The sequence below is a fragment of the Stenella coeruleoalba genome (assembly GCF_951394435.1).
Source record: "Stenella coeruleoalba genome assembly, chromosome: X".
Taxonomy (NCBI): domain Eukaryota; kingdom Metazoa; phylum Chordata; class Mammalia; order Artiodactyla; family Delphinidae; genus Stenella; species Stenella coeruleoalba.
In genome coordinates, this window is record NC_137152.1 from 87,940,422 (window position 1) to 87,966,566 (window position 26,145).

At 44.6% G+C, this 26,145-nt stretch overlaps 2 protein-coding genes across 8 annotated transcripts in view; one reads left to right on the top strand and one right to left on the bottom strand.

Annotated features, from left to right (window-relative positions):
* The window catches only part of ATG4A (autophagy related 4A cysteine peptidase), a 63,654-nt gene extending 55,620 nt beyond the window's left edge, over positions 1–8,034 (top strand). For both annotated transcript variants that reach the window (XM_079911633.1, XM_079911632.1), the window contains one exon: positions 7,261–8,034. In XM_079911633.1, coding sequence (XP_079767759.1) covers positions 7,261–7,331 — 71 coding nt within the window. In that variant the 3' untranslated portion in view covers positions 7,332–8,034. The remainder of the gene's footprint in view (positions 1–7,260) is intronic.
* Positions 8,035–9,407: 1,373 nt separating this feature from the next.
* The window catches only part of COL4A6 (collagen type IV alpha 6 chain), a 284,095-nt gene continuing 267,357 nt past the window's right edge, over positions 9,408–26,145 (bottom strand). For all 6 annotated transcript variants that reach the window (XM_079911243.1, XM_079911244.1, XM_079911246.1 and 3 more), the window contains 9 exons: positions 25,803–25,928; positions 16,378–16,494; positions 15,886–16,047; positions 15,599–15,697; positions 14,200–14,346; positions 13,340–13,456; positions 12,563–12,754; positions 11,565–11,851; positions 9,408–11,012 (listed from right to left, as the gene is read on the bottom strand). In XM_079911243.1, the coding sequence (XP_079767369.1) occupies positions 10,752–11,012; positions 11,565–11,851; positions 12,563–12,754; positions 13,340–13,456; positions 14,200–14,346; positions 15,599–15,697; positions 15,886–16,047; positions 16,378–16,494; positions 25,803–25,928 (1,508 nt within the window). In that variant the 3' untranslated portion in view covers positions 9,408–10,751. The remainder of the gene's footprint in view (positions 11,013–11,564; positions 11,852–12,562; positions 12,755–13,339; positions 13,457–14,199; positions 14,347–15,598; positions 15,698–15,885; positions 16,048–16,377; positions 16,495–25,802; positions 25,929–26,145) is intronic.

A 26,145-nucleotide genomic window follows, 5' to 3' on the forward strand; every position in this document is an offset into this window, starting at 1 on the left:
CATAAATTTGTTTTCTATGTCTGTGAGTCTGTTTCTGTTTTGTAAATAAGTTCATTTGTATAATTTTTTTAGATTCCACATATAAGTGATATCATATGGTATTTACCTTTCTCTGACTTACCTCACTTAGTGTGATAATCTCTAGGTCCATCCATGTTGCTGCAAATGGCATTATTTCATTATTTTTTATGGCTGAGTAATATTCCATTGTGTGTGTGTGTGTGTGTGTGTGTGTGTGTGTGTGTGTGTGTGTGTGTGTGTGTGTGTATCTCACATCTTCTTTACCCATTCACCTGTAGATGGGCATTTAGGTTGCTTCCATGTCTTGGCTATTGTAAATAGTGCTGCCATGAACATTGGGGTACATGTATCTTTTCAAATTAGAGTTTTTGTCTTTTCGGGATATATGCCCAGGAGTGGAATTGCTGGGTCATGTGGTAGTTCTATTTTAGTTTTTTAAGGAGCCTCCATTACTGTTCTCCATAGTGGCCACACCAATTTCCATTCCCAGCAACAGTGTAAGAGGGTTCCCTTTTCTCCACACCCTCTCCAGCATTTATTATTCGTAGACTTTTTGATGATGCCCATTCTAACTGGTGTGAGGTGATACATCATTGTAGTTTTGATTTGCATTTCTCTAATAATTAGTGATGTTGAGCATCTTTTCATGGGCCTGTTGGCCATTTGTATGTCTTCTTTGGAGAAATGTCTATATAGGTCTTCTGCCTATTTTTTGATTGGGTTGTTTGTTTTTTTGCTATTGAGCTGTATGAGCTGTTTGTGTATTTGAAAATTAATCCCTTGTCCGTCACATCATTTGTAAATATTTTCTCCCAGTCCATAGGCTGTCTTTTCATTTTTTAAAATGCTTTCCTTTGCTGTGCAAATGTTTTCAAGTTTAATTAGGGCCCATTTGTTTATTTTTGCTTTTGTTTCCATTACTCTAGGAGACGGATCCAAAAAAATATTGCTGCAATTTATGTCAAGGAGTGATCTGCCAATGTTTTCTGCTGGGAGTTTTATAGTATCTGGTCTTACATTTAGGTCTTTAATCCATTTTGAGTTTATTTTTGGATATGGTGTTAGAGAATATTCTGATTTCATTCTTTTACATGTAGCTGTCCAATTTTCCCAGCGCCATTTATTGAAGAGACTGTCTTTTCTCCACTGTATATTCTTGCCTGCTTTGTCGTAGATTAATTGACGATAAGTGCATGGGTTTATTTCTGGGCTTTCTATCCTGTTCCATTGATCTATGCATCTGTTTTTGTGCCAGTACCATGCTGTTTTGATGACTGTAGCTTTGTAGTATAGTCTGAAGTCAGGAAGCTTGATTCCTCCAGATTTGTTTTTCTTTCTTAAGATGGCTTTGGCTATTTGTAGTCTTTTGTGTTTCCATACAAATTGTAAAAATGTTTGTTCTAGTTTTGTGAAAAATGCCATTGGTAATTTGATAGGGATTGCATTGAATCTGTAGATTGCCTTGGGTAGTATGGTCTCTTTAGCAATATTAATTCTTCCAATCCAAGAACATGGCATATCTTTCCATCTGTTTGTGTCATCTTCAGTTTCTTTCATCAGTGTCTTATAGTTTTTGGAGTACAGGTCTTTTGCCTCCTTAGGTAGGTTGATTCCTAGGTATTTTATTCTTTTTGATGTGATAGTAAGTGGGATTGTTTCCTTAATTTCTCTTTCTGATAGTTCATTGTTAGTGTATAGAAATGCAACAGATTTCTGTATATTAATCTTGTACCCTGCAACTATACCATATTCATTGATGAGCTTTGGTAGTTTTCTGGTGGCATCTTTAGGATTTTCTGTGTATAGTATCGTGTCATCTGCAAGCAGTGACCGTTTTACTTCTTTCTTTCCAATTTGGATTCCTTTTATTTCTTTTTCTTCTCTGATTGCTGTGGCTTGGATTGCCAAAACTATGTTGAGTAAAAGTGGTGAGAGTGGACATCCTTGTCTTGTTCCTGATATTAGAGGGAATGCATTCAGCTTCTTACTGTTGAGTAAGATGTTTAGCTGTGAGTTTGTCATATATGGGCTTTATTATGTTAAGGTATGTTTCTTCTATGCCCACTTTCTGGAGAGTTTTTATCATAAATTGATGTTGACTTTAATCAAAAGCTTTTTCTGTATCTATTGAGATGATCGTATGGTTTTTATTCTTCAATTTGTTAATGTGGTGTATCACATTGATTTGAAGATATTGAAAAATCCTTGCATCCCTGGGATAAATCCCACTTGATCATGGTGTGTGATCCTTATAATATATTGTTGGAGTGAGTTTTTTGTTGGAGTCAGTTTTTAGTATTTTGTTGAGGATTTTTGCATCTATGTTCATCAGTGATATTGGCCTGTAATTTTCTTATTTTTTGAGATATCTTTGTTCTGTTTTGGTATCTGGGTGATAGTGGCCTCATGGAATGAGTTTGGAAGTGTTCCTTCCTCTGCACTTTTTTGGAATAGTTTGAGAAGGATAGCTGTTAACTCTTGTCTAAATGTTTGGTAGAATTCATCTGTGATGCCATCTGGTCCTGGTCTTTTGTTTGTGGGGAGTTTTTAAATTACTGATTCAATTTCAGTACTGGTAATTGGTCTGTTCATAGTTTCTATTTCTTCCTGGTTCAGTCTTGGGAGATAGTACCTTTCTAAGAATTTTTCCATTTCTTCTAGGCTGTTCATTTTATTGCCGTATAGTTGCTCATAGTAGTTTCTTATGATCCTTCGTATTTCTGTGGTGTTGGTTTTAGCTTCTCTTTTTTCACTTCTGATTTTATTGATTTGGGCCCTCTCCCTTTTTTTCTTGATGAGTTTGGCTAAAGGTTTATCAATTTTGTTTTTCAAAGAACCAGCTCGTCGTTTCATTTACTTCTATTGTTTCTTTAGTCTCTATTTTATTTCTGCTCTGACCTTAATGATTTCTTTCCTTCTACTAACTTGGGGTTTTGTTTGTTCTTCTTTCTCTAACCTGTTTTAGGTGTCAGGTTATGTTGTTTGAGATTTTTCTTGTTTCCTGAGGTAAGCTTCTATCGCTATAAACTTCCTTCTTAGAACTGCTTTTGCTGCATCCCATAGGTTTTGGATCATCATGTTTTCATTTTCATTTGTCTCTAGGTATATTTTAATTTCATCTTTGATTTCTTCAGTGATCCATTGGTTGTTTAGTAGCATATTGTTTAGCCTCCACATGTTTGTGTTTTTTGCAGTTTTTTTTTTTGTAGTTGATTCCTAATCTCATAGTGTTGTGGTTAGAAAAGATGCTTGATATGACTTCAGTTTTCTTAAATTTACCAAGGCTTGTTTTATGGCCTGGCATGTAATCTATCCTGGAGAATGTTCCATGTGCACTTGAAAATAATGTGTATTCTGCCGCTTTCGGATGGAATGCTCTACAAGTATCAAGTTCATTTAGTCTAATGTGTTATTTAAGACCTGTGTTTACTTATTGATATTCTGTCTGGATGATCCATCCATTGATGTGAGTGGGGTGTTAAAGTCCCCTACTATTATTGTGCTACTGTCAATTTCTCCTTTTATATCTGTTAATATTTACCTTGTATATTGAGGTGCTCCTATGTTGGGTGCATATATATTTACAATTGTTATATCCTCTTCTTGGATTGGTCCCTTGATCATTATGTGGTGTCCTTCTTTGTCTCCTGTAACAGTCTTTATTTTAAAGTCTATTTTGTCTGATATGAGTATTGCTACTTTGGCTTTCTTTTGATTTCCATTTGCGTGGAATACCTTTTTCTATCCCCTTACCTTCAGTCTGTATGTGTCTCTAGATCTGAAGTGAGTCTCTTGTAGGCAGCATATATACAGGTCTTGTTTTTGTATCCATTCAGCCAGTCTATGTCTTTTGTTTGGAGCATTTAATCCATTTACGTTTAAGGTAATTATAGATATGTATGTTCTTATTGCCATTTTGTTAATTGTTTTGGATTTGTTTTTATAGGTCTTTTATTCCCTTTTCTTCTTTTGTTCTCTTCTCTTGTGATTTGATAACTACCTTTAGTGTTATGTTTGGATTCCTTTTTCTTTTTTGTGTGTATATCTATTATAGGTTTTTGGTTTGCAGTTACTATGAGGTTTTTGTTTAACAGTCTCTATATAAATGTGATTGTTTAAGTTGCTGATCTCTTAATTTCAAGTGCATTTTAAATACCCTGTATTTGTACTCTCCTCCGCTCACGATTACAGTTTTTGATATCATATTTTACATCTGATTGTTTTCTGTATCCTTTAACTGCTTATTGTGGATACAGCTGACTTTACAAGTTTTGTCTTTTAACCTCCCTACTAGTTTTGTCTGTGTATTATATACTACCTTTATTTGTCTTTACTAGTGAGCTTTTTCATTTTATAATTTTCTTGTTTCTGGTTGTGGCCTTTTCTTTTTCACCCAGAGAAGTTCCTTTAATATTTATTGTAAAGCTGGTTTGGTGGTGCTGAATTCGTTGAGCTTTTGCTTGTCTGTAAAGCTTTTGGTTTCTCTTAAGGAGAGCCTTGCTGGGTAGAGTATTCTTGGTTGTAGGTTTTTCCTTTTCATCACTTTAAATATACTGTGTCACTCCCTTCTGGCCTGCAGAGTTTCTGCTGAAAAATCAGCTGATAGTCTTATGGGAGTTCCCTTGTATATTATTTGTTGCTTTTCTCTTGATGCTTTTAGTATTCTCTCTTTATCTTTAATTTTTGTAAGTTTGATTACGGTGTGTCTTGGTGTGTTTCTCTTTGCGTTCATCCTATATGGGACTCTGTGCTTCTTGGACTTGGGTGCCTGTTTCCTTTCCCAGGTTAGGGAAGTTTTTAGCTATTATCTCTTCAAATATTTTCTCAGGCCCTTTGTCTCTCTCTTCTTCTGGGACCCCTATAATGCAAATATTAGTGCACTTGGTGTTGTCCCAGAGATCTCTTAAACTGTCCTCATTTCTTTTCATTCTTTTTCTCTTTTTTCTGTTCAGCTGCAGTGGTTTCCATTACTCTGTCTTCCTGCACACTGGTGCATTCTTCTGTATCATTTGGTCTACTATTGATTCCTTCTAGTGTATTTTTCATTTCGGTTATTGTACTCTCCATCTCTGTTTGGTTGTTCTTTGTATTTTCTCTTTGTTAAAAACTAGCTTCTCATTCTGTGCATCCATTCTCCTCCCGAGTTCTTTGATCATCTTTACGACCATTACTCTGAACTCTTTCTTGGGTAGATTGCCTATCTCCATTTCACTTCGTTCTTTTTCTGGGGTTTTATCTTGTTCCTTTGTCTGGAACCTATTCCTCTGCCGCCTCATTTTGTCTAAGTTGCTATCTGTATTTTTATGTCTGTGGTAGGTTAGTTACGTTTCTCAACCTTGGAGAAGTGGCCCTCTGTAGGAGGCATCCTGTGTGTTCCAGCAGTGCACTCCTCTCTTGTCACCCAAGCTATATGCTCTAGGTGTTCCCCCTAAGAGGGCTGTTTGGTTCCTTCTGTTGTGGCGGGCTGACTATGTGGGTGGTCTGCTAGGCTTAGTTGGCTTCTAGTCTGGTTGGTTGCCAGGCCCTGCCTTGTGCAGATGCTGCTGGTTGCTGTTTAGTGGGGCCTGGTCACGAGGTGGCTGGTTGTGGAATCCAAGGGGGCCCTGGAGCTAGTGCTGGCTCGCTGGTGGCCGGAGTCAGGGTCCTGAAGCCTCTGGGGCTGTTGCCCAACTACTGGCAGGGGTCAGTGCTGGATTACTGGCAGGCAGAGCTGCTTCCTGGAGTGTGGCTCCTGGGCCCAGGGATCCCAGAGCTCATTTCAGATCACTGGTAAGGGGGGGCTGGTTTCTGATACAGTTGGGCATGGGGTCTGGGGTGTCCCTGAGGTTGCAGTGGCCTGCTAGTTGGCAGGGTCAGGGGCCAGCTGGTCCCAGGATAGGGTCTCTGGCCTGTGTTGTGGGATTGTAGTTTTCTTGCTTCTGGTGTCTGCCCCCTGGTGGGTGAGCCTGCTTTAGAGTCTTGTTCAGGATTCCTTGTGGGAGGGGCCAGGGCCTGCCCACTGGTGCGTGGAGCTGGGTCTTGGCCCTCAGATGGGCAGGGCCATGTCTAGGGGCTTGTCTGGACGCCGTGGGTCAGGACTTCTTTAGGCAGCCTGTCTGCTGATGGGTGGGGCTGTGTCTCTGCCCAATTGGTTGTTTGGCCTGAGGTGTCCCAGCACTGGAGCCTATAGGCTGTCGGGTGGGGCCAGGTCTTGGCACTAATGATCCAACATGTCAGCCACCAGGAGTGTTCATGTAGTTGAATGTTCCCCAGTATGTCTGCCACCAGGGTGTATGTCCCCTGGGTGAGCTTCAGCCACCCCACCCCCCCCCCCACCTCTCCAGGAGAGTCTCCAGGCCCAGCAGATAGGTCTGGCCTAGGCTCCTATCAAATCACTGCTTTTGTCCTGGGTCCCAGTGCACATGAGATTTTTGTGTGTGCCCTTTAAGAGTGTAGTCTGTATTTCCCCCAGTCCTGTGGGGTTCCTGCAGTAAAGCCCCACTGGCCTTCAAAGCCAACTGCTCTGGGGGCTCCTCCCCCCAGTGCCAGACCCCCAGGCTGGGGAGCCTGATGTGGGGCTCAGAACTCTCACTCCTGTGGGAGAACTTCTGTGATATAATTATTCTCCAGGTTGTGGGTCGCCCACCCTGGGGGTATGGGATTTGATTATATCGCGAGTCTGCCCCTCCTACCCGTCATGTTGTGGATCCTTCTTTATGACTTTAGTTGTAGAAGATCATTTCTGGTAGGTTCCAGTCTTTTTCATCAATGGTTATTCTGCAGATAGTTGTTATTTTGGTGTGCTCCTGAGAGCAGATGAGCTCAGGGTCTTTCTACTCCCACATCTTGGCCCTTAAACCTATTTTGATTCTTTATAGAGAATTGCTAATACTCAGCAGTGGTCCCACCTATAAGTCTCCTCTACACAAACTTTTCTGTAGCAAAGCAATTAAAAATGCATGGTCTTGGGGCTTCCCTGGTGGCGCAGTGGTTGAGAGTCCGCCTGCCGATGCAGGGGACATGGGTTCGTGTCCCGGTCTGGGAAGATCCCACATGCCGTGGAGCGGCTGGGCCCATGAGCCATGGCCGCTGAGCCTGCGCGTCGGAGCCTGTGCTCCGCAACGAGAGAGGCCACAACAGTGAGAGGCCCGCATAACGCAAAAGAAAAAAAAAATGCATGGTCTTAACTACTGAGTAACTTATTGACCGCTTGAGACAAAGTGTCAAGCTTTTTTCTTCCTCTTTTCTGTATTGTGATAGAATTCATCGACTCTACTGAACAACTAGAGGAGTTTGACCTGGAGGAAGATTTCGAGATTCTGAGCATATAGAATAGTGGGAACTCACCTTGGAGATCTGTCTTCCATCTGGCACCAGAAGAACATGAATTCATCACAAAAAACTTTTCTAGTCAGCAAGTGCCTGATATGCCAACAGCATACAAACTTGATAGCAATCATGACTGAGCCAATCACCTTTTCTCAGAAAAAAACACACAAGTGAACAATATACCCCTTCCCCAGAAAGAACTAAAACAATCATGGAATCTAGGAGCAGAAAGATTAGGAGTCGTCTCTTGCACTTCCCAGCTTCTTACATGGCCACAGCGAATCTTCAGCCACTGAAATGAGGAGGTGGATGTCTGGAAGATAGACAGCAACTCCCACCTTGCTTCCAGCACCAGCAGATGAGAGATGGTTACCCTGTGCTTCTTCACCCTTTCAGGTTAGACCTCTCTGGGCTAAATACTAAGAAGCAACCTGTTCTCTTGCTCTAATAATAAAGTGATAATCGTATCAGGGAAAAAAAGTTCTTGTTAAATTATTTGAACATGTGTTTAAATAATTATAATTGATCTCAAAAAGCGTGTCAAAGACATTACATCAAATGTATACTTATTGATCTCCTTCCCATTTGCGAGAACCTTAACTATTTGATGCGTCACTGTCCCCATCTTTACTGATACTTTTGTCAGATGGTCACCCTGTCCTTAAATCATTATCATTTAAATCAGGGGTCTGCAGACTTTTTCTGTCAAGGGTCAGATAGGAAATGTTTTAGGCTCTGAAGACCACATAGTGTCTGTCACAGCTCCTCATCTCTGCTGGTGAAACCCCAAGACAGCCATAGACAATGTGCATGCACATGAGCCTGGCCGTAATCCAATAAAACTTTATTTACAAAAACAGGCAGAGGGCTGGATTTAGCCCACAGGCTGTAGTTTGCTAATCACTGACTTAAATTGTTGATTTTTGTTTGGGAAATTAAAAATTGTGTTTGAATTTGACTCCATTTCGCTTGACAGTCATAACTGGAAAGAATTATTCATGTGGTGACATTAATCTGTGCATCAAATACAATTCCAAACCATTTCAGGACTAGCAAGCAACATACTAAATTTGAAAGCTCATATTCGTCAAATTGGCTTTGCTACCCACTCTCTTGTGTGGCTGCACCTCGTGTCCCAGTGCTATCTTCCCCTTTTCCTCTCCTTGTCTTCTTAACCTATGCATTTCACCTCCATGCTCAACCAAGCCCCCAGGAAGGCCAGCAACTGCGGTTTGAAAGCTAGCACCAAACCAAGGTGGGTTTTTTTGTGTGGTATATTTAGGAATATTTGAACACTTGTTTCCTTAGATTCCATTTTTTTCTTTTCCAGTAGATAATATATTCCAGCGGTTCAGAATTCGAAAGGTGCAAAATGGTATTCAGTGAAATGTCTCTCCCTCCCACAGGTCAGTTCTCTTTCCTGAACGCTCCCAATGTTATTAATTTCTTCTTTATCCTTCCAGAGGATATATTTTATGCATATACAAATATATGCACATATATCTTTGATTTTAATGACTAAAATTTCTCTACATTTTTTTTTTTTTTTTTTTTGGCGGTATGCGGACCTCTCACTGTTATGGCCTCTCCCGTTGCGGAGCACAGGCTCCGGACGCACAGGCTCAGCAGCCATGGCTCACGGGCCCAGCCGCTCCGTGGCATGTGGGATCTTCCCGGACCGGGGCACGAACCCGTGTCCCCTGCATCGGCAGGCGGACTCTCAACCACTGCGCCACCAGGGAGGCCCTAAAATTTCTCTACTTTTGATTTATCTATAAATGATCCTGAGGCCCCAGAAACATGGAAATTCCTTTCTTGAACTCTAGCGTGTGATGGGGCTAAAGACAGTTGTAGGCTTATCTTGAAGCATGGTGTGGATTTGTTGCCTGTTGGAAGACATTATCGACCCTTGACTTTAATTGTATTTTTCCGTGTCTCAGTGTTTTGTTATAAAGCTCGACTTGCAGTGACAGGAACCCCCTTGGCTCTGAGGGGGGCTTATGAATTTCAGTGAGATGGACTTTAGAAAAGTTTTCATCAAAGAAAGAACGTCAAAGGAGTCAAATGTTCATATTGGATTCCTTTTATTTGCAATGTACAAAGCTGACACCATGCTTATTACTGAGGAGGTGAAGTTAACAATAGTTCAGATTATACTGATTATGCTTTGTCTGTGTTGGCACAGTTTACATAATATTTAAGGAAACAGAATCACCTGGAAGGAATTGCCTCATGTCAACATAGCTAAGTGTTCTGGGAAACTGATAATTAAAGGAAATGCTTAAAACAAATCCCCCTAAACAGAATATACTTTACAGTCTACTCAGGCTTGCTTTGGGTCTGCTAACTGCTAAAGAGAGGACTGTGCTAGATTTTTATGAGGCTTTAAAAACATATCAGAATGGTTTAACAGGCTACCTGTGAAAGAACAACTGGATGGACATTTTAATGGGAAGTCTCTCACAGCCTCAAAATGCAAAGGAACCAACACTGCAGTGTCGAGTTGCCACACTGCACACATCTGAATGGCATTTGGAATAAACAGGGGCTTCTGAGAAATTGGGACAAGGGATTTTCCTTTTTGTTCCTGGAGTCAAAAGCAAAATTCACACCTCCTTACCCATCCTCCCCTCTCCCCCCGGTCCGGGAGGAAGGGCTGCGGTTCTCATTTCCCTTTATGGGTCTGACCACATCTGGTGCATCCTCTGCTCTACTCTGAACCAGGCCAAGTCTGCTGCCTGTGGCTGGGGAGGGAGCCGGCAAGGAGGAAGTGACTTGTCTACGACCATGTGAAGTTCCTGGGCACCTCTCGGCTGCTGGTCTTCCAGTGTCCCTAAGTAGTCTGGGGCCCAGTCGTGCTCACTCTCGAAGGGGTCAGAGCTCACCCCGGGACACTGGCTGGCATCTCATTCCAGCTCTGCTGCCTGCCTAGACACAGTGGGTCTCTGGGAAGAGGTGAGAGCTTGCCCTGTGCAGGCTTGAGCCATCCATAATGTTGAGCCAGAGAAATTTTTTTCACGTGGAGACACTGGGTTCTAGTTTAAGCCAAATGATGTGCGGTGACCTCTGGACATAATGAAATGACTCCTTTAGCTCTCACGAAGAGCTTTCTGATCAAGAGAGTGAGGAAAGCTAGCATTCTAAGAAAGGGGTGGCCCAGCAGGTCTTTCTGAGGTAGCCAAGAAGAGTCACACAAACTGTAGCACCGAAATGGGACAGCAGATCTCAGCAGGGTGGGCTCACCCATGGGGCCTGAGGGTGGAGGTGACCAGTGTCCAGTAGTCCAGCCCAAACGAGACTCCAATGTACAACTTGACAGATGGGCAAAAGGGCTTGGCCTTCCTTCTTCAGACCGTTCAGGTTTGTGAGGTGACCGTTGTGCGGGGCAGGGGAGGGCAAGGGGCAGAGTGGCAGGTGCCACCCTACACGCTTTTCATACACACCTGGCAGCGGCTGACCCGGGTGTGGAGCTGCCCGGCTTTCAGCGTCTCAGATACCGGCTCCTCCCCAAACTGCTCCCTCTCTTCCACCGTCGTCAGCCAGAAACTGTACTTGTTGGCAAAGTAGTGGCAGGTGCCGCGGGCACCACTGCACTCGATGAAAGGAGTGGCTCGGAAATCCTCTAGGCAGGAGCCAGGGGAGACCAGGGACTGGCCCCCGCCCTCAGCGCCGGCGGCCGTGTGCTGAAACAGATGGGCGGTGGCTGTGAACTGGTCACCTTGGGAGGTGATGGACTCCGCTGCTCCGTCTCTCAGCTCTGGTCTCTCGGCTCAGCCCCCCCCCGTCTGGCCAGCGGACCAATAGCTATGTTTTAGGACCGGGGGCGCTCGTCCTCCCTTGTCTCAGCCTCAGAGCCAGGAGCGCCCCCTCCAAGCTCTCTAGGGCCCTCCTAACCCACGGCTCCTGGGCTGCGGCTGCATCCCAGCCAGTATTTCCCAAACCGCTGCCGTCCCGCCGAGTCCAAGGTGTGTTAGGTGCCCCCCGAACATTTCCACTGACAAATCTGAGAAAGGCTGAATTAAGGAAACCGCCAACAGGGCTCAGCATGCAGTTCTTCTCAGAGCCCTCCGTCTGCCCCAAGCCCTTGGCGGTGTGCTCCAGAGAAGGGAGAGAGCACGGAATAGTCCACAGGCCGTTAGACCATGGCTCCCTCAGCACTCGATTTCAGAATTTCCCTCCCAGCGCTCCCCGCCCTCGGCCTTCCTCCTGGTGGAGAGGGCGGTGCGGGACCTTACCATGAGGAAGGAGTACCCAATCCAGAGGCTGCGCCAGCCCACGGGGCACTGCGGGATGGTGATGTCCTGGCTGTGCACAGCAATGGCTTGTGAGGGCGCCTCACACACAGAGCAGCGGCTGATGTACGGGGGAATCTGCGTCTGGCCGACGGGCATCATGGGGATGGGCGCGGTGGTGGAGAGCCAGTAGGATTTATCGTTGCGCCGGGCATAGTGGCACACTTCGTTGATGTTGCAGTAGATGAAGGGCATGGTGCTGAAGCGGGGCAGGCAGGAGCCAGCAAACCCTGCAAGGAGAGAAGGTGGGCAGGGGCAGGTAAGTTCTGGCTGAGGGGCAGGGCTGCGATCGTCCCTGGAGCCACTACAGCTGGACTAGATGGTGGTTTGGGTTCATATCCAACTGCTTGTAGCAGAGCAGGGACGCCTTTCCTTCCTATCCCGGACCACTGTACACACACTGAAGTCTATTTTCTATGCACCAGGGAAGTTTGATAATGAAAAGAATCTTTTTAGAAACTGAATGATGACTCCCTAATTAGTCTGCTTTGTCAAATCAGCATTTAATAGAGTGAGACTGTGGTTCGCTGAAACACACACCTGAAGACAATTCAATTAATTCTTGGGTAATCATTGTTGCCGGCAGGTCATATTATTATTACTACTACTGATCGCTAACATTTAATGGATGCTTAATATGTGTCAAACGTTGTTCTAAGCATTTTACATGGGTGATTCCCGTAATCCTTAGCCTACCCTATGGGACAAGTACTAGCATTAGGCTTGTTCCACTGAGAAGGAGGCGGAAGCTTAGGCTGAATAACGTGTCCAGAGTGAGCGGCAGAGCTGGGGTTTGAACCCAGATCTGCCTGACTCCAGAGCTGGTGCTTGTAACCCACTACCCAACATGGGCCCACCAAGGGTTGGGAGGAGCGAGGAGTGTGGCTCCTGGTCCTTGTGGGGACAGAGGGCCAGGGCTGGATGTGCGAGCCGGTACCTACCCAGGTCCTGGTTGTGGGCTTTCTCCTGCCCCTCCACGAACAGCAGGCTATAACCGACCCACAGCTGGCTCATCCCGACAGGGCACAGGGGCACCTGTTCTGACTGGCTGTGCTTCACCAAGGTGTAGCCCACTCTCACGCTCTGCCCAGGCATTCCAGCCCTCCCGAAGGGCCCCGGCTTCCCTGGAGCTCCTGAGATGGAGAGAGCAGAGGTAACCAAGGACCCGCTGAATCAGAGGCAGTGAAAAAGCAGAGCCGGGGTTAGCGAGGCAAAAATCACTCCCTCCTCTCCTGCCCGACAGACGTGGCTAACAATCGCGGCACTTTCCCAGCAAGCTTCAGGACTGTTCTCTACTCAGGACAACTGATTTGCCGTCTCTGATGTAAAATGGAAGGTAAGTAGCAGAGCAGCCATGTCTTATCTCAGATTCTCTTCTCCCTTGAACCACCCCCCTTCCATCCACGTCAGAATCCCTGGGTAGAAGACGAGGTGTGCAGGGCAGGGGGCCACGCTATAGTATAGAGTTATAGCTCTTAAGAGCTGGAAGAGAACCCAGAGAACTCTGTGGAACAGTCCTTTGCCTTCTGGAATGTAGGGCTCTAATCCTTCACAGGCTCAGAATGGAGTGAACAGATTCGAGCCCAGTTTTCCAGCCTGCTAGTAGTATCAAGCTTTACTGCCCAGTTTCCTAATTCCACGATTCGAGATTTTGACTCACCCTCAAGCCTCAAACCCTTACAGAAGCCCTCTGCCCCCTAGTGCCGACATTGCCAGACCTTCAAATCCTGGAGGGCCTTGCAGTCCAGGGAGACCAGGATCACCAAGAGCCCCAGGTGGGCCAGGGAGTCCATTGGGGCCGTCTTTGCCGGGGATGCCAGGTAAACCTTTGAAGCCTGCCAGGAGAGAAGGCCCACAGCGGGGTACTCAATGTGCAGTGTCTGGAGGAGCCTTCCTCGGAGAAAGGGGACTCGTGTGTCATGCCCAGGACTCACCAGGAGAGGGCGAACTGGCCATCACCCTGGAGTGCACGCTGAGCTCAGGACTGAGCCTCCTGGGCTAGTCCTTAGTTCACGTCCAGGCAGCTCAGCCCTGGGACCTCACTCTGAACTTAGCCCTTCTGAGCTCCTTCACACCCATGTCCCCCTCCCTTCCTCTCATCTTCCCAGCAATGCTAGGGAGGATGCAGGGCAACTGCTGGGGTCCCATGTCAGAAATGAGGACACCGAGGTCCAGAGAGACTGCTAGCTTACTCCAGCCGGGGCAAAACTGGGATTGGAAGCCGGGTTTTCCGTCCCCCAGCCCTGGGCTTTCTCCGTTGGTCTCTGTCCCCCCACCACGCTCCCTCCTTCCCGCAGCAGTGCGTTAGCGAGGGACGAGCTGTCTGGATTAGCTGCTGTGCTCTGCCCACACAGAGCACTTCGTTCCGTGTGCTTCATTCTCTGAAGCCAAGTACAACTGCTGGCCCTGCTGGTCCCCTCCTTCCTGGTGAGAAGCTTGGAAGCTTTGTGAAGGAGCCGAGGAAACGCTCCATGAAGGTGCCCCCTTGGAGCCGGGGTTCCCAGCCAGTTGCTTCAGCCTCCCAGCCAAAGCCATCTCAGCTCCCCGCGAAGTCCCCTTTCTCTGGCGCCCTCCTCACCTTGTAGGCCTCCAGGGCCTTGGGCCCCAGGGTCCCCCATGAGGCCAGGGATGCCATCGATGCCTGTTAGACCCATGGGTCCAGGAGGAGCCTCGATGGCTTCTGCAATTGGTGTTTGTCCAGGAGCGCCTCGGGGGCCGGATAAGCCTGTGGGCACGTGGGAGAAACAGAAATGTCAAGCGGAGGCAGAGGAAGTGGCCAGGGTGGGCTCCCGGAGGTTCAGCTGGCATCACAGCCGAGACCCCAGACCCAGCCAGCTGGCCTACTAATAGAAGCCAAACAAGCCAATTTGCTTATGAATTCATTGAAAAAGTATTTGAGGGCCTACTATGTGCCAGAGCCTGGTAGATCAGGGGATAGAGCAGTGAGTAAGACCTTTATGAGACGATGGTCTGGTGATAAAGATGAAAAATGCATAACCTGACAAAAACCATTAATCTTACTGCAAATTGTAAGAAGTGCTATAAAGGAAATGGACAGTGCACGGACAGTGGGAGGGAGCGGAGAGGGCTATGGGGTGGAGAACCTGCTTTAGAGAGAGTTATAAGTGGCCTCTTACAAGCAGTGACACTTAAGCTGAGACCATTAAAGCATTAGAACAAGCTGGGGGGTGGGGGAGAGTGTTCCAGAAGTAGGACTAGCATGTGCAAAGGCCCTGCGGCCAGCCAGGATAACTGGATAACTGAAAGAGGCTAGTGTGACAAAAGCACAGTGAACAGCAAAGGGGAAGGGCTGGTAATGAGGATGGAGAGGGAGGCATCACAGAGGGCTTCATGGCCATAGTTAATTCTTATGCCATGGGACGCCCATGAATGATTTCTGTTTTTATAAGACCTCTCTGACCACTGTATAGAGAAATGATTGTTGGGGGAGGTGAATAATGGAAGCAGGGAGACCAGTTAGCAGTCACCGCAGTGGTCCACGTGAGAAATGTTGGTGCCTTGGACCTCAGTGGTAGAGGTGGAGGTGATGAGAGGGGGGCAGATGCAAGGCACGTTTATAGGAGACACAGCCCTCAGGGCTTGCTAATGGATTGGATGTGTGTGTGAGGGGAGTGGTGATAAAGGACAGAAAGGATGGTTCTTCATTTCTAGATTCAGCAAATGGGTGAGTGGTGATCTGAGTGCAAACGCAGTGACCGCAAATGCAGAAACAATGCAGAGAGGGGAGGTCAGTGGCAAGATCCGTGGTGGCAAAGCGGCAATGGCCTTCAGTCCTGGGAGCTGATGGAAGCAGAGGTATCTCCGAGGTGGAGAAACTCCCTCCCTGGAGGAGCTTGATCCAGCTGCTTCAGCCATTCAGGCTTTCTTGGCGTGCTTAGCAGTGACTCCTGAAGGAATGATACGCCCCAACCCCTCCCCTGAGCTCAGGATCAGCCTGGCACATGCTCTGAACTCACCTCTTGGCCCTGCCTTCCCCTTCATCCCCGGAAGTCCTGGGTCTCCAGGTGGCCCAACTTTGCCTGGAGTCCCCATGAAGCCAGGCTCACCTCTCATGCCTGGCAAAGTCCAAAGGAAAGCAAGTCAGGGCCTGGCACGGTGGTGCTGGTGGTGGTGGGGTTGAGACTAAGCAGAGGTGAGGGCAGGAAAAGCATCATCAGCTGGTCTCTCTTCACAGGGCTGCAGGAAGGGGCCATATCTGACAGTGGAGTGGGAAAGGACCCAGTAGGCAGCCGCGCAGTCATACCTTTCAGTCCTAGCTCTCCAGGGAGGCCAGAGAAACCTGGAATTCCTTGGTCTCCCTTGGGCCCTTGAGGGCCAGGAATTCCAGGGAAGCCAGGGTCTCCCGGGTCGCCTTGATCCGAAGATGGCCCAGGGGGTCCTGGGGGCCCCGGGGGGCCTGGTCGGCCTAGGGATAAGATCGGAAGAGGGATGAGGGCAGAGGGAAGAGGAAGCGGCCATTGCTGAAAGCCTTGGGACTGATAGGAAGCCAAAGGCTATTCCCAGGGCAGATAATGTTCCCTTGCCTTCTGTGGGGCCCCAGTGCCCAGACCTTCCCAAACCCTTTTAGCAAAATGCAGCCCATTCCAACCCCCTGTGCCCCTGCAGGAGGAGGGACGTGGGGCCTCACAGGCCCGTGCACGTCCAGCAGTGGGGATGGGGCTGGACTGTAGACAGGCCCTCCCCAAACTCCAGACAAAAGGTGATGGCCAGCCCTCTTTGGGCTTCCTGACTTTACCTTGTTCTCCATCTAGGCCTGGTCGCCCGGGGTCGCCAGGTTGTCCTGCTATGACTGAGGGCAAGGAGAGACCTGGGGCACCAGGGAGACCAGCGGGGCCCTGGAGACCTGGGAAACCTGCAAAGAATAAATAAAAGGGGCTGCAGGGGCTTTGTGTGGCTAAGAGAGGGCCAGGCTCTCTCAGAGAAAATGGAAGTTCACACAAGAAAATGGAAGCCCTTAGGGTAGGAGCCAGACCAGCTGAGGCCAGCAGAGGGCTCTTCTCCCTTTCTCCTCCGTTGGCAGCCATCGGCCCAGTGCAGCTGGCAGGGGCTCAGAGACTCCTGGCTCGCAGCAGGCGCTGCATTGAATTGGGACGGACAGAGCTTCGGAAAGTTCCAGCTCCCCAACCTCGCTGGTAATGGAAATACTTTAGACAGATTTTCCCTCAATCAGGAAGCAAAGAAGGTATGACTGCAACACCTGGAATCGAAGTTTCCTACAGCGTTTTTAAACCTACTGTCCCTGTTGCACAACATTTCATCAAGTTAGCCAGTCCTGTCTGCGGCTACTCCGAGGAGGTCACAGATCGAGGTGGGGCACAGGCCCCAGCCAGTCAGAACAGACACCCACTCGCCCGCTCAAGCAGAATGGAGGTGGCAAGGGCGCTATGACCCCCGATGTCTTCTACAGCTAACTACTGGGTCTTCCAGGCAACCTGGAAAACAGTTTTATAGGTAATTCATGATATTAGCTGAATGCTTGCTGAATTGCCTGAATCCCTTCTCCCTGTTTGGCCAAAGAGAATAGCCATTTACTGGAGTACATACATAATACTCGTTTGCTCAAAGTTTAATACTGCTTTACATGTTTTCTGTTTGTGGAATGATTTCTATTATAATATGTTCAAAACCAAAAATTTCAACCGATTATAGTAGATTTATACAATATGCATACATTGAAAACATAGATGGTAATCTTGCTGGGAAAACACATCAAAGCCACGTATACAAATGTAGAAATCTATTTTATTCTTGTAACATGGAAGAAATGTATTTATTACTTTGGTATATTCTAAAAGACAGTCAAATGAAGGGGAATAGATTTGAATTGGTTGACAAACTGTTTTGGTGGTTGAGATTCTTGTTTGTGACAAGAAAATCCCAAAATATGATGTTGAATTTTATTTTTCTGACAAGAGAAGCTGAAAATATTAATGTTGAATTTCTCATATTTCCCTAAGAAATAGTATATCCATGATAATTTGTAAAGAAAGATGGCAGATTGGTTAACTTGGGTGTCTTTAGCAGCTCATTGATTAATTGAATACTGAGGAAATATAAAGGAGGAAAAAATAAATTTAAAGAAAAGTTTCCACTTATTAGAAGTCTAGAAAAGAAACAAAGGAAAAACAAAAAGCAAAACTAGTTGCAAAACCACTTGGTGCTACTTTTAGCATTGTCAGTTAGGTCTTGATGAATCGTTGAAGTATTTTTCTTTTTCACAAAGGTAGAAATCTGAAATGAAAGACATTGTATTTTTGTCCTGAAAATATAACTTCATATATCTATACATATATATGTGCTGACATTATGCAAAACCAATAAACAAGACACCAAATATAGTAGAGTAGGTGTGGACAGCACATGGATTGTAAAAATGTCTGTTTCCATGGCAATATTTGGAGCCTCCTTCTCTTTTCACCTGTTTCTTGATTTTATAATTACACCAATATATCATTAAACCTACAATAAAGGTACTACTGACCTCAAGTAGTTAAAAAAAAAAAAAGCTCAAGTATTTCTTTAAGAATGAGACACTTTTTTAAATTTTGGAATTTTATTTTTTTTTTATGCAGCAGATTCTTATTAGTCATCAAGTTTATACACATCAGTGTATACATGTCAATCCCAACCTCCCAATTCATCATACACCCCCCACCCCCCTGCCGCTTACCCCCTTGGTGTCCATACGTTTCTTCTCTGCATTTCTGTCTCAATTTCTGCCCTGCAAACCGGTTCATCTGTACCATTTATCTAGATTCCACATGTATGCATTAATATACGATATTTGTTTTTCTCTTTCTGACTTACTTCACTCTGTATGACAGTCTCTAAATCCATCCACGTCTCAACAAATGACCCAATATCGTTTCTTTTTATGGCTGAGTAATATTCCATTGTATATATGTACCACATCTTCTTGATCCATTTGTCTGTCGATGGGCATTTAGGTTGCTTCCATGACCTGGCTAATGCAAACAGTGCTGCAATGAACATTGGGGTACATGTGTCTTTCTGAATTATGGTTTCCTCTGGGTATATGCCCAGTAGTGGGATTGCTGGATCATATGGTAATTCTATTTTTAGTTTTTAAAGGAACCTCCATACTGTTCTCCATAGTGGTTGTATCAATTTACATTCCCACAAACAGTGCAAGAGGTTTCCCTTTTCTCCACACCTTCTTCAGCATTTGTTAATGGTAGATTTTCTGATGATAACCATTCTAACTGGTGTGAGGTGGTACCTCATTGTAGTTTTGATTTGCATTTCTCTAATAATTAGTGATGTTGAGCAGCTTTTCGTGTGCTTCTTGGCCATCTGTATCTCTTCTTTGGAGAAATGTCTATTTAGGTCTTCTGCCCATTTTTGGATTGGGTTGCTTGCTTTTTTAATATTGAGCTGCATGAGCTGTTTATAATTTTGCTGCATGAGCTGTTATAATTTTGGAGATTAATCCTTTGTCCATTGATTCGTTTGCAAATATTTTCTCCCATTCTGAGGATTGTCTTTTCGTCTTGTTTATGGTTTCCTTCGCAGTGCAAAAGCTTTGAAGTTTCATTAGGTCCCATTTGTTTATTTTTGTTTTTATTTCCATTACTCTAGGAGTTGGATCAAAAAAGATCTTGCTGTGATTTATGTCAAAGAGTGTTCTTCCTATGTTTTCCTCTAAGAGTTTTATAGTGTCTGGTCCTACATTTAGGTCTCAAATCCATTTTGAGTTTATTTTTGTGTGTGGTGTTAGGGAGTGTTCCAATTTCAGTCTTTTATATGTAGCTGTCCAGTTTTCCCAGCACCACTTATTGAAGAGACTGTCTTTTCTCCATTGTATATCCTTGCCTCCTTTGTCATAGATTAGTTGACCATAGGTGCGTGGGTTTATCTCTGGGCTTTCTATCTTGTTCCACTGATCTATGTTTCTGTTTTTGTGCCAGTACCATATTGTCTTGATTACTGTAGCTTTGTAGTATAGACTGAAGTCAGGGAGTCTGATTCCTCCAGCTCTGTTTTTTTCCCTCAAGACTGCTTTGGCTATTCGGGGTCTTTTGTGTCTCCATACAAATTTTAAGTTTTGTTCTAGTTCCGTAAAAAATGCCATTGATAATTTGATAGGGATTGCATTGAATCTGTAGATTGCTTTGGGTAGTATAGTCATTTTCACAATCTTGATTCTTCCAATCCAAGAACATGGTATATCTCTCCATCTGTTGGTATCATCTTTAATTTCTTTCATCAGTGTCTTATAATTCTCTGAATACAGGTCTTTTGTCTCCCTAGGTAGGTTTATTCCTAGGTATTTTATTCTTTTTGTTGCAATGGTAAATGGGAGTGTTTCCTCAATTTCTCCTTCAGAATTTTCATCCTTAGTTTATAGGAATGCAAGAGATTTGTGTGCATTAATTTTGTATCCTGAAACTTTACCAAATTCATTGATTAGCTCTAGTAGTTTTCTGGTGGCATCTTTAGGATTCTCTATGTATAGTATCATGTCATCTGCAAACAGTGACAGTTTTACTTCTTCTTTTCCAATTTGTATTCCTTTTTCTTCTCTGATTGCAGTTGCTAGGACTTCCAAAACTATGTTGAATAATAGTGGTGAGAGTGGACATCCTTGTCTTGTTGCTGAACTTAAAGGAAATGCTTTCAGTTTTTCACCATTGAGAATGATGTTTGCTCTGGGTTTGTCATATATGGCCTTTATTATGCTGAGGTAGGTTCCCTCTATGCACACTTTCCGGAGAGTTTTTATCATAAGTGGGTGTTGAATTTTTTTCTTTTTCTGTATGCGGGCCTCTCACTGCTGTGGCCTCTCCCGCTGCGGAGCACAGGCTCCGGATGCGCAGGCTCAGTGGCCATGGCTCACAAGCCTAGCCACTCCACGGCATGTGGGATCTTCCCGGACCGGGGCATGAACCCATGTCCCCTGCATCAGCAAGCGGACTCCCAACCACTGCGCCACCAGGGAAGCCTGGGTGTTGAATTTTGTCAAAAGCTTTTTCTGCATCTATTGAGATGATCATACGGTTTTTATTCTTCAATTTGTTAATATGGTGTATCACATGGATTGATTTGCATATATTGAAGAATCCTTGCATCCCTGGGATAAATCCCACTTGATCATGGTGTATGATCCTTTTAATGTGTTGTTGGATTCTGTTTGCTTGTATTTTATTGAGGATTTTTGCATTTATATTCATCAATGATATTGGTCTGTAATTTTTTTGTGTAGTATCTTTGTCTGATTTTGGTATCAGGGTGATGGTAGCCTCATAGAATGAGTTTGGGAGTGTTCCTTCCTCTGCAATTTTTTGAAAGAGTTTGAGAAGGATGGGTGTTAGCTCTTCTCTAAATGTTTGATAGAATTCACCTGTGAAGCCATCTGGTCCTGGACTTTGGTTTGTTGGAAGATTTTTAATCACAGTTTCAATTTCATTACTTGTGATTGGTCTGCTCATGGATTCTATTTGTTCCTGGTTCAGTCTTGGAAGGTTATACATTTCTAAGAATTTGTCCATTTCTTCCAGGTTGTCCATTTTATTGGCATACAGTTGCTGGTAGTAGTCTCTCAGGATGCTTTGCATTTCTGCGGTGTCTGTTGTAACTTCTCCTTTTTCCTTTCTAATTTTATTGATTTGAGTCCTCTCCCTCTTTTTCTTGATGAGTCTGGCTAATGGTTTATCAATTTTGTTTATCTTCTCAAAGAACCAGCTTTTAGTTTTATTGATCTTTGCTACTGTTTTCTTTGTTTCTATTTCATTTATTTCTGCTCTGATCTTTATGATTTCTTTCCTTCTGCTAACTTTGGGTTTTGTTTATTCTTCTTTCTCTAGCTCTTTCAGGTGTAAGGTTAGATTGTTTACTTGAGATTTTTCTTGTTTCTTGAGGTAGGCTTGTATAGCTATAAACTTCCCTCTTAGAACTGCTTTTGCTGCATCCCATAGGTTTTGGATCATCATGTTTTCATTGTCATTTGTCTCTAGGTATTTTCTGATTTCCTCTTTGATTTCTTCAGTGATCTCTTGGTTATTTAATAACGTATTGTTTAGCCTCCATGTGTTTGTGTCTTTTACGTTTTCTTCCCTGTAATTGATTTCTAATCTCATAGCGTTGTGGTCAGAAAAGATGCTTGATATGATTTCAATTTTCTTAAATTTACTGAGGCTTGCTTTGTGACCCAAGATGTGATCTATCCTGGAGAATGTTCCGTGCGCACTTGAGAAGAAAGTGTAATGTGCTGTTTTTGGATGGAATGTTCTATAAATATCAATTAAATCTATCTGGTCTATTGTGTCATTTAAAGCTTTTGTTTCCTTATTTATTTTCATTTTGGACAATCTGTCCATTGGTGTAAATGAGGTGTTAAAGTCCCCCACTATTATTGTGTTACAGTCGATTTCCTGTTTTATAGCTGTTAGCAGTTGCCTTATGTATTGAGGTGCTCCTATGTTGGGTGCATATATATTTATAATTGTTATATCTTCTTCTTGGATTGATCCCTTGATCATTATGTAGTGTCCTTCCTTGTCTCTTGTAACATTCTTTAAAGTCTATTTTATCTGATATGAGTGTTGTTACTCCAGCTTTCTTTTGATTTCCATTTGCATGGAATATCTTTTTCCATCCCCTCACTTTCAGTGTGTATGTGTCCCTAGGTCTGAAGTGGGTCTCTTGTAGACAGCATATATATGGGTCTTGTTTTTGTATCCATTCAGCAAGGCTGTGTCTTTTGGTTGGTGCATTTAATCCATTCACGTTTAAGGTTATTATCGATATGTAAGTTCCTATGACCATTTTCTTAATTGTTTTGGGTTTGTTTTTGTAGGTCCTTTTCTTCTCTTGTGTTTCCCACTTAGAGAAGTTCCTTTAGCATTTGTTGTAGAGCTGGTTTGGTGGTGCTGAATTCTCTTAGCTTTTGCTTGTCTGTAAAGCTTTTGATTTCTCCATCAAATCTGAATGAGATTCTTGCTGGGTAGAGTTATTTTAGTTGTAGTTTCTTCCCTTCCATCACTTTAAGTATATCATGCCACTCCCTTCTGGCTTGTAGAGTTTCTGCTGAGAAATCAGCTGTTAACCTCATGGGAGTTCCCTTGTATGTTATTTGTAGCTTTTCCCTTGCTGCTTTCAATAATTTTTCTTTGTCTTTAATTTTTCCCAATGTGATTACTATGTGTCTCGGCATGTTTCTCCTTGGGTTTATCCTGTGTGGGACTCTCTGCGCTTCCTGGACTTGGGTGGCTATTTCCTTTCCCATGTTAGGGAAGTTTTCGATTATAATCTCTTCAAGTATTTTCTCTGGTCCTTTCTCTCTCTCTTCTCCTTCGGGACCCCTATAATGTGAATGTTGTTGTGTTTAATGTTGTCCCAGAGATCTCTTAGGCTGTCTTCATTTCTTTTCATTCTTTTTTCTTTATTCTGTTCAGCAGCAGTGAATTCCACCATTCTGTCTTCCAGATCACTTATCCGTTCTTCTGCCTCAGTTAGTCTGCTCTTGATTCCTTCTAGTGTAGTTTTCATTTCAGTTATTGTATTGTTCATCTCTGTTTGTTTGTTCTTTAATTCTTCTAAGTCTTTGTTAAATATTTCTTGCATCTTCTCGTTCTTTGCCTCCATTCTTTTTCCGAGATCCTGGATCATCTTCACTATCATTATTCTGAATTCTTTTTCTGGAAGGTTGCCTATCTCCACTTCGTTTAGTTGTTTTTCTGGGGTTTTATCTTGTTCCTTCAGCTGGTGCATAGCCCTCTGCATTTTCATCTTGTCTATCTTTCTGTGAATGTGGTTTTTGCTCCACAGGCTGCAGGATTGTAGTTCTTCTTGCTTCTGCTGTCTGCCCTCTGGTGGATGAGGCTATCTAAGAGGTTTGTGCAAGTTTCCTGATGGGAGGGACTGGTGGTGGGTAGAAGGAATGAGACATTGTAAATGATCACATGAAAATGCAAGATGGCATGTTTTCCCAACTCATTCTATTGTCAGAGACCTAAAGAAAAAAAATCTCCAATATATGAATGCAGCCTCTCAATATTTAGTGCAAATACGAAAATGTTTGGCCTAATTTAATGTTATTTAGATGAAGGTATTGTAGGGATGGGGATTGTTCCTAGGAAATTTTCTTGGGGATAAATCTTCATTGTACACTGATTTCTTTAATCAAATCAGAGATTCGGTTCCTGTTGGGGATTTCCTATATTCTTTTTTTTTTTTTTTTTTTTTTTTTGCGGTACGCGGGCCTCTCACTGTTGTGGCCTCTCCCATTGCGGAGCACAGGCTCCGGACGCGCAGGCCCAGCGGCCATGGCTCATGGGCCCAGCCGCTCTGCGGCATGTGGGATCTTCCCGGACCGGGCACGAACCTGCGTCCCCTGCATCGGCAGGCGGACTCTCAACCACTGTGCCACCAGGGAAGCCCCCTATATTCTTTTAAAACAAATTTTTTTAATTAGACATTGAGAAGAACAGAAGAATATTTATAAATCGTATGTTAAAAAATCATCCAGATACAATGAACATCTGTGTTCCAACCGCCCAATTTAAGGAAAAGAAGATAGCGATACCTTTGAATTTCTTTGCATGCCCTTCACAGATTCCACCACCTTCCCTCCCTCCCAGAGGCAACCACTCCTGAAGTTTGTGTTCATCATTCCCTTTTCATCACAGTTTGACCATGCATATTTGTATCCCTAAACAACATATTGGTTGGAGTCATACCAAATATATTCCTGTGCAACTTCCTTTTCTTCCCCCTCTCCATTATGTGCCTGAAATGTATCCACCTTGACATGTGCTGTTTACTGCATTTGTAATTGTGATTTTATTTCCTCAGATAGCCAAAGGCAATGAATAATTTAATGACCAGGAATTCATAGTCAAGGTTTAAAAACAGAACAGGCATCGTGCCTGTGCTTCTACCCAGGACCCTTCTTCTCTATCTCCTGCCAAAGAAGCCACACAACCTCCCTACAGGCTCAGACCCTGTTGGAGGCCTCACTCTGAAGAAGCTGCTGGCTTTCAGAAAAGTACAGGTTGGTCCAGACAAAGGAAAGAGTAAACACAGAGATAGCAGATGCCCCAATATAAAATGCAGCTGGAAATGAATTAATGCATGAATATAGTTCCTGGAAAACCTACACACACATGCACATAAACACATAAAATAATGTGGTGGGACATCAGGCCCCAGAACTATAAGGAACAGAACATTTTGAAAACATGATTTCCCCCGGTAACATGTGATGGTAGAATGGCCAGTGTTTCTTGACCAACTACTATGTGCCATGCACTGTGCTAAGTGATTCCATATACATTACCTCACCCCTCATTGATTCCTCACCAAACCTATGGGGTAGATTCTCTTATTCACCTTTTATGGAAAAGGAAACCCACGTTCCTTTGGGATGGAGGGGCACGTAACTTCCTTGTTCAAGGTCATGTAGCTAGGGAGAGGGAGAGCTGGAATTTGAATCCAGCAGTCTGACTTCAGAGCCCATACTCTTAGCTGTGATACTACACTAAATTCATTTCTTGTTCTACGTTGAGTGGGAGGTATATGCGTCTCCAGAACATTTCTAAGGAGAGTTAATGAATCAGAATTCATTCACACTATTTGAGAAGTGGGGAAATGGGGGCTCAGAAGGGGACTTCAGACTATGTGATGAGTCAGGGGCCGAGATTAAGACGAAACCGGATTTCTAGTAAACCTAGTAAATCCTAATCAAGTGCTTGCTGTGTGCCTGTCCTAGGGAGACATTTATCCTCTTAGATCTGGGCTCCTTCCAGCAGCCACGCTGTCGTTCCAGGGCCCTGGGACTACCAACCGCACTGGACACCAAGGAACTTCTGGTAAACCACTCGCTAAGTGGACAAGCACAGTCCCTCAGGACCATTAAACCCAGGCTGTGGCCAAGTGAGAAAGAGAGGCCCTGAGGTTAATAAGGGAGAGTGGGAGGGAACCTGGAGGCTGGGGGGGTGGGACTCACTGAACTGCTCTCTGACACTCCTTCCCAGGAAAGCCCTAAGTGTAGCCTACCCTCTTTTTGTCGGTGGTCAGTTCCACTGGTTTCTGAGATTCCCAGAGATGCAAAGACATGCACTGCTCATCCCTGTAAGCCACATGGCCCTAAAGAAACCCCAACCCTGGCTGCCCAGCCAAGCCTGACTTGGGCTCACTTACCCCTGCTACCTTTTGGTCCTCTCACGCCTGGATTTCCTGGGGCTCCAATGCCAATTCCTGGAGAACCTTTTTCTCCTTTGGGACCAGGCAGGCCAGCTGGCCCAGGCACACCGGTTATACTAGGTCCTAGGAGGAGATGCAGAGAGATGTGGGGACAGAAGTCAGTGGGGTGAGACCTTTGTGCCTATAGCTCACTTGCAGGGGGCCTGCTTGACAGACACCAGAGGCTGAGGATTGAAATGACAGGAAGGAGAGCTCGTTCGGGTAGAAGGACGAACCCCATCCTCCTTCTTCCCCACATCAAGGCATCCCAAATTGGGGGCTGGCAAGGAGACCTAGGAGT